Here is a 14823-nt window from a genome sequence, read left to right as displayed (position 1 = left end):
TATTTATAGTTGTCCTCAAAAGATCATTTTACATATTTTTAAATACGCTTATTTTTATTAGTTTATTTATTTAAAAAAAGTGTTTTTAATGCTTATTTATTTTTGAGAGAGAGCGACAGAGAGTGAACAGGGGAGGGGCAGAGAGCAAGGGAGACACACACTCCAAAACAGGTTCCAGGCTCTGAGCTGTCAGCACAGAGCCCGACGCAGGGCTTGAACTCAGAACTGAGATCATGACCTGAGCCGAAGTCAGGCACTTAATCAGACTGAGACACCCAGGCGCCCCTTATTTTCATTACTTTAAAAATCCTTAGATATTGTTTGTCCTCAGACAATCAAGTCCAGGAATTGTGAAGATTTTTTTAAAAGTAAATTAATTTAGGGTTCAAAATGTAGGTATGCTGATTTAGCTATCAACTATCCTTAGGGAGTTACCAAAAAAGGGATTGGTCCATCTTATAATGTTATACTGATTGAGTACCATTGTTATATTCAGAAATAAAAAAAAAAAGAAATTTAATTACTGATGAACCTATCTTGTATATGTAGATTGAAAGGGAGTCTTAACTTGATAATTTAGACAAATGAGTAAAAATCATGAAACATATTGAAAATTAAGCCCCAAAGCTTATGGTTCTTGATATATCTAAATAAATATTTCAATTCTCAAATTAGGAGAATTCAAATACCACTGTAGTTTCATAAAAATTATTTGAAAAAAGCTACATATTCAGTCTTAAATTCATTTTAATTAAGATCCCTTTCTTTGCATGATTTAAATAAATTAGAATTACTCAGATCATCTAATATTTATGTATTCATGTATATATGTATATATGTGTGTGTGTGTGTTCATATATGTGTATATATGTGTATGCATATATGTGGAGAGAAATAAAAAAGGTCACCTTAAAATCATACTTCATTAACCATACTTCAATGCATGATACTGTGCACACATAAGAGATGAATTAAAATTTAAAAATACCTACCATTAATATTGTAAAAACACATTAGATTCATTTTCATTATTGCCTTGCTAGCTTTTTCTTTCCTTGCTTAATATAATCTTTTTTTACGCATAACATAAATTGCTTCACTTATTAAGGAATTTAAGTGAGTTTGCTTACAAAAATTAGCTAAGCAACCCAAAATTTAAAAGAACCATTGCAACATACGATTATGAGCTCATTTTGGGGTGGGGGAATAAGTATTCATTACTATCTCTCCAACACCAATGAAAACTAACATAAAAGCAATATGCCATTTAGGGAATACTTAAATCTGTTGCTTAAAAATGGTTAATTCCTTCAACATAATATAGGGATTACCACAATTGTATCTTTACTTTTAATTAACCATGAATTCTAGATTGAATACACCAAATGATGTCTGACAAAGGAGGACATAATTATTTAATGTAAAACAATTGATCTTGACAAGAGCCTAAAATTAGATAAAAGTTTATAGCATCTGAAAATGAATCCTAAGACATTATTTTAATACTGAGGAGTAATTTTAGGTCTATAATTGTAGTCCATATTTTACGTAATAAGGTTTAGATAAAAATTCATACTTTATAATTTGACCATGTAAAATAACAGAGTACAATTTCAGCATGGATTGTTATTACACATTCATCTGAGATTACAGAAGCACAGACAATTGCTTAAGTAGCATGATTATAGGGTTTATACTTACAAAAATAGTACATTATTTGAGCTGAGTACCCTGAGCAACAACATGTCACGAGTGGAGATACATCAGTGGAAAAAAACCAGACAGGAGGCCAATGAAGCCACAGGGTTTCTAGTCTGAGTGACAATGGAAGTGCCATAAAGGACAAAAGAAGCATGGCAGTCTAGGAAGGGATGATGATGAGGGTTTAACGAGGCTTTGGTGGACTCACCTAGGAATAACACTCTATGTAAAGGAAAAGATGCAGTTCCGATTCGAAAAAAAGAAGAAAAAACTAAATTAGAACAAAGTTTGGTTAAAGAAAACAGACCAAAACACTGGTTGTGTTTAAGTTAAGGGTTACCTACAGAGTTGATCTTTTCTCTACAATGCTATAATTCACAAAAATGCTACTGTAACTCCTACACATTGACACAATCATTTCTCCTGGTCTGGAATTTAAGCCACTGTGTGGCAGAAAAAGACCACTGTCCTTCTCTCCACCCTTGCATTTTGCGTTGTCCTGCCAAAGATCAACTGAAAACTGTTCAGATCCTTTGAACACAAGGGGCCAAAATAAATCCTGCACACATTCTTCTTCTATCATCTCCTGACAAAGACTTTTTTCCCAGCTATCTCAGGTTTGATTTAGGAAATCAAACCTATCTATCTTGAGTCCTTCCAATGACCAGCAGGAGCTCTCAAAACTCACAGGAAACACAGATGCCACTTTCCGCGGAACTCTGTTTTCTGAATTTTGTTTTATTTTATTAAAAAAAATTTTTTTAACGTTTATTATTTTTGAGAGACAGAGTGAGACAGAATGTGAGCGGGGAGGGGCAGAGAGAGAGAGAGGAAGACAGAGAATCCGAAGCAGGCTCCAGGCTCTGGGCTGTCAGCACAGAGCCCGATGCGGGGCTCACACCCACGAACCACGAGATCATGACCTGAACAGAAATCAAGAGTCAGATGCTTAACTGACAGAACCACCCAGGTGCTCCTACTTTCTGAATTTTAATATCTAGTAGTAAGCAGAATCAAAGGAGTTTGTTTCCCAAGTTCTCAATTTATTGTTATTTTTTTAAAGTTTATTTATTTTGCGAGAGAATGCATACACACGCTAGCAGGGGAGGGGCAGAGAGAATCCCAAGCAGGCCTCAGGCCCAGCATGGACCCAAGAGGTGATCCATCTCACAACAGTGAGATCATGACCTGAGTGAAACCAAGAGTCTGAGGCTTAAATGACTGAGCCACCCAGGTGCCCCATCAATTTATTGTGTTTTTAAAAACTGTGTCATCCATTCCAGGAAAGTGGATCAGAAGACAACAGCCCTGCGTGAGGGAGCAAAAAAGCTGTCCAGGGCACTTTGTAAAATGTTGGGATTAAAAGTATAATTTAAATGGAATTCTCTACTATACACAGCAATAAAATGCAGGATTTGCTGGTTTTGCTTATTAATAGGCTATATTTAAAATTAATTTACAACTTTAATTAAAATTAATTTAAATCTGTATTTATTTAGGACACTATTAAGGGAGAATTGCAATGAACAGAGGGCAGCAGGTTCAAAATATCCAAGTCTATTCCCAATATTGATAACAAGATTCTCATTCTTACAGAATGCACTACATTAATTCTTGGTTCTATTTTCCCAGATGTATACCAAAGTTAATATTTATGTATCTCTTAAAATGCTAGCAGAGGTAATACATTTATTTTTCCAAACTGCTTTGACATTTAATCTTCAAGCCTTTTATTATGTGCTTTCCCGGTCTTGATGAAATAGAAATAGTATGACTAATATAATGATGTAAGTATTAGAAGGCCAAAATAATTTTTAAATCATATATTTAATTAGTTTAATATGTGAAAATTATACATACCCGAGCACAGATATTTCAGGTATTTAAGGTTTAAAAAGAAAAATAAATGTGTCATTTCTTAAGGTCCACAGCATGGAATAGTAGAAAGCCTTCCAACCAAACATTAAAAGGTCTGGATTCTGTAACTACTCTGGATTTCACCTAGCCTTTGACTTTCTGTTTCCTTATTTGAAAAAGTAGACAGAGGAAAAAAAAAAATGTATCCTTGTCTTCCCTACTGTGGAGGGCTGATGTATGATGATCATATTAAATGATGAAGTAGATTTACTTTGTGAGTATCAAGGACTCAATAAACACAAATGATTCTTCCCTGCACTGAAAGAATTAATCACTTCCTCCTTTGCTGTCCAAAAAACAATAATGCTGTTTCATAATGTTACAGAACTCACAGTGTACTTGTGGTAAGATTATTTGTGGTTATGTCTAGCTACACAGTTAACTTGAAGTTCCTCTGAACAAGAGAGTCTGTCTTCTGAATCTCTATATGCCTCTTTCACCTTTGAAATGCCCACTAATGAGTTATTGGTTGGATAAATAAATTAACAAATGACTGATGACTCAGTCAATAAAATAACAAATCCCATTAAGGAGTTAAAAACAAGCCATTTGCTAGTAAAAAACTGAAGGAAAAGACTTGCAGTAAACCTCTCCTTGATTGAACTCATGTAGAGAGAATTGCCACTGATAGGAAGCTAATAAACTGTTAACTGGTTCTCTGACACCCTTACCCCTATTCCTCCAAAAAAAAAGCCCTTATTTGTATTGTTTCCCACTTTCCTTAGTGTCAATATTTCTACTTTGGTCAATTTCAAGCTACTGAGATGATGTTACTTAACAGGGGAGAGATGTGTACAATAAGTCCTCATCAACACCACAAGCCGGTTCCAACACAACAGTGCCTGTAGCTCTTGTAATGACTTCAACTGTACATTGACTTTGACTCTCATTGTTTCTTTCCTTTCTTCCCCCCTATTTTGAAACTGTGTTGCAAAAGTCAGGGGAGTAAATTGGGCTTTGACAAACCTGACATCATAGGGGAGTAGAGTTAACACAGTTCAAATTCCAAGGAAAAGAGACATGAGACAAATTGCTACACTCGTGGTTGGTGGAATTCACTTAAACTTTATCCGACTACTTAGTTGGGCTCAAGGACCAAAAAAAGTGAGAGTGTGGATGCCATTACTTACTCAATTGTGTTTCTGTCCACTTTTCCTGTCATGTTAATGCCATAGAACTGCTGCATGGCAGCTAAGGCGGCCTGCATGGTCTCCGCAGAGCGCAGCACCGACATTCTGGGGTCAGTTGGTGGAAGGTAGCCGTACTTTTGTAACCAAACCTGCAACAACAAGTACAGTTCCTTTTAGATCAACTTCACAATGTAACAATATTTTATGGTAATTAAGTTATGTCCCTAGTGGATCCTTAAGCTTTATTTCCTCTACAAGGGCATATATTATTTTAGTGTTTCATCACTTTCTAACACATATTCTGTAGTTTGTTTTAATATACTTTCAGTGACTGTAATGGGTCTTTGTAACACATCTACAAAAAAATAATCATCTGTTTAAAGCTTATTGCTTATAAGGAACTATACTACACACTGGATAAAAAATAAGATCACCTCTGCCCTCTAGGAATTCAACTTCCCAAAATAAAGGATGATATTTTTTCAACAACATGACCCCAGTGAACATCTCTGCTGGGAGGGGAAGTTAATGTGCATATGTCACATCTAAAATGTCACTTTTCTGAACAACTGACCAAGAACCACAGCCATCATGAGTAGCATCATCAATATAGACCATATTATTCTGTCAAGACATTTGGATATAAATTCATGCAATTGATCTATTCAATGTAGTCAGATGTCTTCAAGGGTAGGTAAATGTTTCTCATGTAAAGAATATTCTTTCCTTTATTTAAGATGACTCACTTCAATCCAAATAATGTAAGTGACAAAAGGTCTCACATACAGATGAAGTCAGACCATCTGGTTTGGCCCTCTCTTTAAGGATCTCATGATTTTTATTCTCCTCTTCCCCAAAGAAGAGAGATTTGTGTGGCTACTGAGGGAAACATGTCAGAGTTGAGCTCATATCCCAATCGTGATTATAGTAACAAACAAGTCATTCATTTAAGGTTATATTTTAAAAATAACATAAAACTTGAGGGATTTGGGGAAAAGTAATCTTCGCCAGAGAGAAGATGCTTTCTAGTTCTACAATTCTATGCATTCATTTTAAATGCACAATCGTATGTTCAGCTCATATCCTATCCTTCTGTCCCTTACCTAAATCTTCCATGGGGCACTAAGATTTCTTGAAGTGCAGTGAACTGCCCGTCAGATTGAGAAAGGCCAAGTAATTCTGGCTGTGGCACAGAATAGAAGCTGTGCCATTTAATGGAAGGTATTCACCAGTATGCATTTCCCTCCCTACCTGGGTCTATTCATCATGCAAATGATGATCCTATAAAGCTACAGCTTTTCTCCAATACCTGATATACCTCCTTTATGACCTGACAACTAAACACAGGAGAGCTATTTTCTCAGTGAAAATAAACAGTAATTATATAAGTTAAATTTCACCAAAAGAAACTGATATTAAATATACCAAAGTCTCAGCATGTGAAACACAAGGTGGAATGTTTTACAGTATTTCCAAGAAAAAGATCCCTCCAAAAGTTCAGTACTATAATCACAACCCTTTCAAAATAAAATAAAACATTTATTCTAAACCTATTTAAGAGATTAACAATGCATCACTGTCAGGAAGGTTTATTGTTGAAACTCCATCTAGTAAACTCATCTACCACATAGTGAAAACATGCCAAGACACTCCTCTCATCTAATCTGTAATGAATAGGCTTCCAGGGAAGACACATATATTCAGTTACCTAGTCAACAGTGTTGCAGTCTGAAATAGATTCCATTTTTTTTTTCTGAATGAAGGAGACAAGATTTCACTGGCATTGTATCATTTACTAGAAAACTCAATACCTATTGTCACGCAATTTCCCCCAAATTAGAAGATTTCATCTTGATTGTTAACAGTATACATGCACTAATATTCTGAAACTGAACTGCTTTTTTCCATAATACTTTGTTTGCATTTATTTCTTACTTGCTAGAAAGCTGACTTGTTGCTAGGTTACTCATGGGTGCTAAGCTACTGACAACCACGTTTATGGTGATAGCAAAAAGAAAACTGTTAATAATAAACCCTATGATTTATATAGAAAAACTATAAAAATATATAAATTTGCAATGGATAATGAGAAAAATATATTACAAAAATACATATTGATTTATGCCTTACCCTCTCAAACAAATGAGTTAGAAGAATAAAAAGAAATTGTGATTTTTCTTCAAATTCTTTTATATTATGTCATTTATCACAAAAGTCAGTTTTTCTAAATGACTGAGAAGTGAATAATTCTTTTTAATTGTAAGATATCAGAAAATCTATGGGACCCACCATTTTATAGTCAAAGTTTATTTATTTTTTTTTGTTTGATAACTCAATGTCATTGAGCTTACCATCATTAATAGCAATATACATGTATCATTGTCATTTGTTAATCAAGAAATCTTCTCTGACATCATCAAGAATTGACCAGGGGGTGCCTGGGTGGCTCAGAGGGTTAAGCGTTTGACTTTGGCTCAGGTCATGATTTCATTGTTCATGGGTTCGAGCCCTGAGTTGGCCTCTGTGCTGACAGCTCAGAGCCTGGAGCCTGCTTCAGACTCTGTATCTCCCTCTCTCTCTGCCCCTCCCCCACTCATGCCATGTCTCTCTCTGTCTGTCTCTCTCTCTCTCTCTCTCTCTCTCTCTCAAAAATAATAGAAACATTAAAAAATTTTTTTTAATTGACCAGGAATAATTCTCAATGGAAACTTACAATCCATCCTTCCACAAAACAGTGGAAAATCAAGCATATTGGTGTCATGTTAGAGTATGAAACCAGCAAGCCTTCAATAGCATTTCTTATTAAAACTGCTGTGGACAATTTTACTCTAGGTGGATATAAAAAGCAAGTAATTATACCTACAATGACTTACAGTATTAATTTGATTCACAGTGTTTCTTTATGTTCATAATACTCAATATGGAAACTGCAGGTGAAAACAAATACTTGCTTAAATAATCTTTTAATCACGCAGAGTACAGTCTCTTGAGTTAGGTTTGGTCTTATACTATTTCCTTTAAGCTGTCCACAGAATTCTGAGGATCTGATCATGTTTGGTATGATAGAGAAAAAAATCTGTAAGTAAGATGCTAATGCTCCTTGGAGGAGACGAAGTTGGGCAACATGGTGATATAAAACTGACCAAATACAAGGTGGACCGTGCAGTCAGCATCAGTGGTAGAAACCATGATGGCCAAAATCTATAGTGCTTTGTAAACACTGACTCTTAAATTACCAGTGAATGAAGATCAGGTACAAACAGTGAGGATCAGATTCAAACACTGGTCCATAATCATCATAGAATACAGGATCCTCTGGTATAAGTAACCTTATCCTATTTCTATAGAACAAAACCCTTTTGTTCATATAAACAGAGCAAGGTGGTAGCCTTAGCACCACATCATTCTAGATGTGGTGCTCATTCTAGAGTAATAAGCAGGAAATTTTAACAATTGAAGTTTGACATAAGTGACACACAGGAAAACCTTTCTCTTTTTTTTCCTATTAAACTACAAACTTACAATATTTTATTTGATAGAAAGTTAAATATACAAAGTAATATCTGAAGTTACACACTATCCCTTAAAAACTATACACACAGACTCCATCCTCATGGACTATGTCCTGGTTTTAGATGTTGTTTTAAAATATTTCTCCCGGATGATAGGAAATACATTTGCCTCCTGAGATTGCTTATCTCTTGATATTTTTTTCAATGCTCTCAAATGCACATAATGGAGAGTTAAGGAATAATTTCCTAATGTATGCATTTGGGGGAAATGATGCTGAATTTGAGGTTTGATGTGAGGATTGATAATACATAAAGCCAGCAGCATATCTCTTGCTCAGTCCATCATATTATTATTTTATGCTTACTAATTGCTCTGAGTTCTTGAAATTGCTCCTGCTCAGGTTAAGATTCATCCTTGGAATGAGGCAAGACAGAAATGCAGGTGAGATGTAAGTAGTCAGAGTTGTGAGGAAAGACAATTTGTTTTTAGTTTGTTTTCTTTTGCTTAGTGGATTGACACGTGCATTTGAGAGCACTGGAAAACCATCAAGAAACAAGTTTCTTTGGAGGCAAAATTTGACTTCTTTTACTGTCTGAGAGTTAGCCTGTGTCATTATCACCAGAACAAGCAACCACAGAACCTCAAATGCAGCAAAAAGTCTAACCTTGAATTACCTTCCCTCTGTTACTAACATATTCAAATTATCTTGCTATCTTGGAGACACAACCAATTTCCTGCACTTAGTAATTATTCAAGTGAAGGAGCAACCAGAAGAGTGCTGTTCTCTGTAGAGCAAGAGACTTATCAAGCAATAAAAGGTAAACATTTAAATATGAAATTCTGGGCCAAAAGATATTGTCTTTACCAGACTGTTGTATAAATAGGAGTAGCAGGCCCATAAAGTTTATTAAATCCATTAAGAAAGAATATCTTTGTCACTAATATTCCATGTAACCATACTGGGAATACCTGTATTAATCAACTCCACTGTCAGTACCCACATATCAGTGTGGTATCATTAAAGATGATAACCAACAACAAAAAGGAGACCTTAGCAGTTCTCATGACTAATGGCAAATAGAAACAGAGGATGTTTGTTTGTTTATTTATTTATTTATTTATTTATATTTTTTTAATATATTACTTTTAAATTTGTTTTAAGTTTATTTATTTTGAGAGACAGAAAGAGCAGAGGAGGGGCACAGGAAAAGGGGGAGAGAGAGAATCCTAGGTAGGCCCCTCGCTTCCAGCATGGAGCCCAGTGAGGGACCTGAACTCATGAACCATGAGTTCATGACCTGAGCTAAAACCAAGAGTCAGACGCTTAACCAACTGAGTCACGCAGGCACGCCTAAACAGAGGGTTTTTAGAGTATATATTTTTATTTCAGACCAGTACTAAAATCATGAGAAGTAAATTTTCATCCAGTTGTTAAAGTTAATAAAGTTATCGATGCCTTAATATACAATTAAGATGCTCCTATTCATTTACTCAGGTGAATCACAAATGCAAGAACCTTATTAAAATTCCATCACTGGCAGGACCCGACATATAGAGAGAACGTCTTGAAATGATGCTTAGATATCCTTCCAAAATTTTTTAAAATGATTAACGTAATGAATTTATTAGGGCAGGAAGGGATCTATCTTAGAAATTACAGAAATTATTGGAGGTGAAGAAATAGGAGGTAGGGTTTAAATTTTATTTAATTTGAAAAATCACTTTGCTAGACCACAACGTCTATTTATGATTGAGCCAGTTTTTTTGGTATAGCTCATGTCAGCTAATTTGTGGGATGGTCAAATGCAAGGTCCATGTACCCAGTGATCAAAATTATGGAACTCAGTAAAGTAGGGAAAGGGCCAAGGTGAGAATATTTTATTTACAGTATTTACTTTAAGGTATTTTATGGTATTTATTTAATAATAGTCACTTCAATTTATATAATTATATAATTTTTGGTCATTTGGGGATGTGAAGTTTTTAAATTATTGAATTCATGTTAAATTTTAACATATTTACTAACAAAAATATTTAAATATGCAATAGTTAACATCTGTCCTGATAAAATTAACTGACTTTTTAAATAAAATGAACTGAAGGAATGATTTTTTAATAATTAAATTTTCAATATTTTAAGTTATTTCATGTTTTTCAGTATGAGGCTTCTAAACATATCTGTTAAATTCTGTTATTATTAGACAACTAAATTCTGTTATTATTAGACAACTAAAAAGTGCCATCCCCTATTTTGTGGTATTATCCACAGAGTTAACAAAGGCTTAAGGACATTTTCCTCTAAAATAGCATATATTTAACAGTTATAAAGATGGGCAGAATTTAGGGGCGAAATTTTCTAGTCTGAAAAGTGGCTATAAATATGAATTATAACTACCTATTAACCAAAAACCTAAACTGATGTGGGAGTAGTCATTCAGAATTGGTCGAATTGAAAATTCATAGGATAAGTTAATGAGGCAGAAATTAGCCTTTCTGTTCATTCAAAAATCTAAATGGGTTCTAAATCATCATCTCTTCCTTACCAAGAATGAATCAGTGTATGAAATTGCACATATAGAATTCAATTCCTTTAGAATTTTACTGTCTATTTAAATGGCTTCTTAAATGGAAATCAAACAGTGGAAGGACCAAAAGTTACGCCATTGAACATCTTAGCAATCAAGAGACAACTGTCACTTGGACAAGGAGATGGAAAACAGCTGGGCCATTAGTAAAATTATAATGATCATGATAACCATATATTTCACCATACCATGAAATTCTCTAATATATGACAGAAATGAAAAACTTAGGATATAAAGGCTAGGGAGAGATTTTCCATTCCACCTAAGAGTGAATGAACTACACTTCCTACTTAGTAGCTATGGAAACAAATCCCCTCAAATAGCAATGGCTGAGCTGCAGTAATCAAACAAACAAATAAAAACGAAAACAAAAAACCCACCAAACTAAGAACAAACAAAAAACACAAACAAAACAAAACAAAACAGTAGTTTTTAATTGGGATTCCCATCATATCCTAGTCATTGTACCGAAAAGCTGGAGTACTATGATATACCCGTCTCCTTATGTGTCTTTCATGGTTTTTCCTAAGTGTGTTTTACATTTTTAAAGATGGATATATAATGTGCATGCACACACACATACACACTGACAAAACAAGACCAAAAATACTCAAAAAGACAAAACTGAACCAACGATGAACAACAGCAAGGCATTATATCACCTTGCCATCCCCAGTTTCTTAGGCGGACAGAAATAATTACCAAAAAAGTACTTATAGTAACCATTAACATGATTCTACTTTATATCAAAATCACCTCACCAATCTAAATAGCATAAAATTCTCCTCAAATCTGTGCTTCTTTACACTAGTTGGATCAAGTGTCGAGCGAGTGCATTCTGTGAATTATCTAAAAGGCATGTACTTGAGCCTGAGTCAGGTAGATGATCAACTCAACTCGCCTTTATTTTCTGGGGGCAGATTCAATCTCACCAATACCAAAAACTGATGAGGAGATTAATCGCAGGGTCTTCAAAGTAGGAGTATGAAATGTCCCATGGACTCAAAATGCCAGAGCATTTTATACAATATGCGGATCCACACATTCACGCGTGGACACACCTACCTATAAAATTGCAAGAAATAAACTTCACTTTTATTTAATGTTCAGAGTGATACTGGGGCCCTCACTCCCTCACTTGGACATTCATTTGTCACCGATGTTCCATTGGGTGTCCTGAGGGAGGAGGTAGAGTTCCACAGTGTGGATGGGCTAATGGTTTCACTTTCAATAGTTAGCTTGATCCTAGCACATTACAACATGCCATTATTTTTTCTGTGACAGATTAAATAGATTTATGGATTATATCATCTTAAAAGTAGAAATTTTATAATACCTTGTGATAAGGTGGGGAATGACCAAGAAAATATTCTGTACCATATATATGTTTCCTCGTTGTCTTATGAAAAACTATTTTAGAGAGTTGTCTAACTTAAATAATTATGTATTTCTTTTACAAAAAGACAATAGTGTTGTCTTTTTAGGGAGAGAGAAGTAGCTGCAAGTAGTATGCTACTCAATAGGTACATTGAGAGTCATCTGTCTCATTAAGATAAAAGTGATGTTTTACCAATATAAGACTTTTTTGAAAGAAAGGTATGCCATGTAAAAAGTATGTTAAAGATGCGTGTTTAGAAATGTTCCCCTTATAACATGACTTTGAGCTCAAAAAAATATAAATACTTTACCTACTAATACTCCCTCTTAAAACAAAACAAAATCTCTATCTTAATTTCCTACTTTAAAATTCCAGCAACAGAGTTTTCCACCTGTAAAATAATCTGCTAAAATAGAATAATTTTAACGAGGTGTAAGCCCGTTTGTTAAAAATATGAAAATGTAACACCTCATTAGTTTTCAGGAACAACTGATAGACATCAGGGAAGAGGGAGATTCACTGTCAGAATTTTACTAAAAAACTTCTGCATAATTGGTGGGTCTGATTACAAAATGTGGCTCATGAGTTGTAACCAGATAATGATGTGACTTTTCAGTTGCGTGTGCGTTTCCTTGTGAGGTATCTTTTTTGGCCATGGTAATTTTAAATGGGTCTTGAGATTGCTATATTTCAAAGTATTGTAAATCAATATTTTTAAAATAATGAGGCATAATCAGTCACGGGATTGTCCAAGATAATAATGATAATGATCGTCCAAGATAATAATGATAGTTCTCATAAGAGTGAAACAATGTAAATACAATTAATAAGTAAAACAAAAAATATTTTTAAATTTTATGACACCCTTAGCTCATCTTCATGTTTCTGTTTTGAGTATATTTCATAACATATTCAGGTTTAGTACATCAGTTCCTGAATAGAATTATAAATAAGAGAGGGTAAATGTTAAAAAAAAAGTAGATTGATGGAAATATGCTATCAAAAGTGTGGAAATCACTGATCTGATAGAAACTACTCTAGTCTTAAAAATGAAGCTACTTCCTTAAATACTCTCCAATGTGATCTACTTACTCTCCCTAAGGGATGAGAAGACAGTTTATCAATATCTATATATTATATTCTGACTGTGACAATCCTCAAGCTCTTCCTTCCTGTCATACACTACTGAAGTTACTCAAGTCCTATAGAACAAATTCCTAAGAATGACTTCCAAGCCATTCGTGATTTGTTCTCAAAGTGTGCCTTTTATTACTTTGCTCCATGGAATTTTTTGGTCACATTGAAATTTGACTCCCACTCCCAACACTGATAAGAACAGCAACCATTCCTTTACTGCCCACTATGTACCAGACAATTTATACAAATTATCTTTATCCCTCATAACAAGTCTGTGAGTATAGCACTGTTTTATAAATGACAGAATAACGCCCTAGAATGATTAAATAACTTGCCCAAGGATTCAGCAATTTGAGAGGAATAATCAGTATTCAGAGATCTGACTGATACCCATGCTTGGCTCTCTCTGTAATTCTAGGCTGCCTCTTAGACATGAAAGAGACCCAGCTGCCTCTCTGTATCCAGAGAAATCCTAGGAGATCTATTCACATTTCAAAATGAGAAGGTAGACCATCTGAAAACATATCTAAACTACAGTAACTGAGTGCAGTTTTTATGCAAACAAACCATCCCATTTTACATCATGAAAGCATAACGTACTATGGTTGCATATGTTCTGGGTATAACACTCACTCCTAACTCCAAGGGCTTCTCTAATTGCCAATGCAAAATAGCCTTCCACAGTCCAATCTGCCCAGTCCAATTAATATTCCGATTTCCATGCTAGAATATTTCATTTACGGTCATTCAGTTTTACAGTTAAAAAAACAAAAAACAAAAAACACTGAAACTCTTTGCCAGAGAACTCCCTTTCTTCATTAATTCTTTCTCAGCACTTTCCTTATTACAGCCTTGATGTTGCTGGTCAACTGTATCTACACTTTCCTTGGTTATCTCTTCTAAAATTAATCCTTAAAATACCATTTATGTGCTGATGAAAGACCAATTGAACCCTCTAACCCTGACCTTGCCCTCATGCCCAGACTGCTGTCACACTGCTGTTTAAACCAAAAATACAGAATTACCCTTTACTGTGCTTTTTCCTCATCATTTGTATCGAACCCGCTATCACAACTTAGCTCCAATTTTACCTTGAATGCAAATTCTTATTTCTTCTGATACCTCTTTGTCAAGGGCATCATTATTTACCACCAAAAATTACAAGATTCTTCAAGTGGCCTCTGTTTTCATACTGCTACCTCTCTCTCCTCATCCAACTGGTGAGAGTTGTTTTCTTTCTTTTTTCTTTTCTTTTCTTTTCTTTCTTTCTTTCTTCCTTTCTTTCTTTCTTTCTTTCTTTCTTTCTTTCTTTCTTTCTTTTCTTTCATAAAAAACACATAACCTAAATTTACCATTTTAACCATTTTCAAGTGTACAATTCTGCAGCATTGAGTACATTCACATTGTTATGTATCCATCACTCCATCCATCTCCAGAACTGTTTCATCATTCCAAACTGAAA

The 14823-nt window shown here is 34.6% G+C and overlaps 1 protein-coding gene across 1 annotated transcript in view; it reads right to left on the bottom strand.

Annotated features, from left to right (window-relative positions):
* Positions 1 to 14823, bottom strand: part of MMP16 (matrix metallopeptidase 16) — a 290123-nt gene that overhangs the window by 145176 nt on the left and 130124 nt on the right. Inside the window, exon 2 of the mRNA XM_049633175.1 lies at positions 4749 to 4897. Within this exon, the coding sequence (XP_049489132.1) occupies positions 4749 to 4897 (149 nt within the window). The remainder of the gene's footprint in view (positions 1 to 4748; positions 4898 to 14823) is intronic.

This window comes from Panthera uncia, chromosome F2 (genome assembly GCF_023721935.1).
Source record: "Panthera uncia isolate 11264 chromosome F2, Puncia_PCG_1.0, whole genome shotgun sequence".
Lineage (NCBI taxonomy): Eukaryota > Metazoa > Chordata > Mammalia > Carnivora > Felidae > Panthera > Panthera uncia.
Note: the sequence above shows the minus strand (reverse complement) of the source record. Positions and strands in the feature narration are given on the sequence as shown.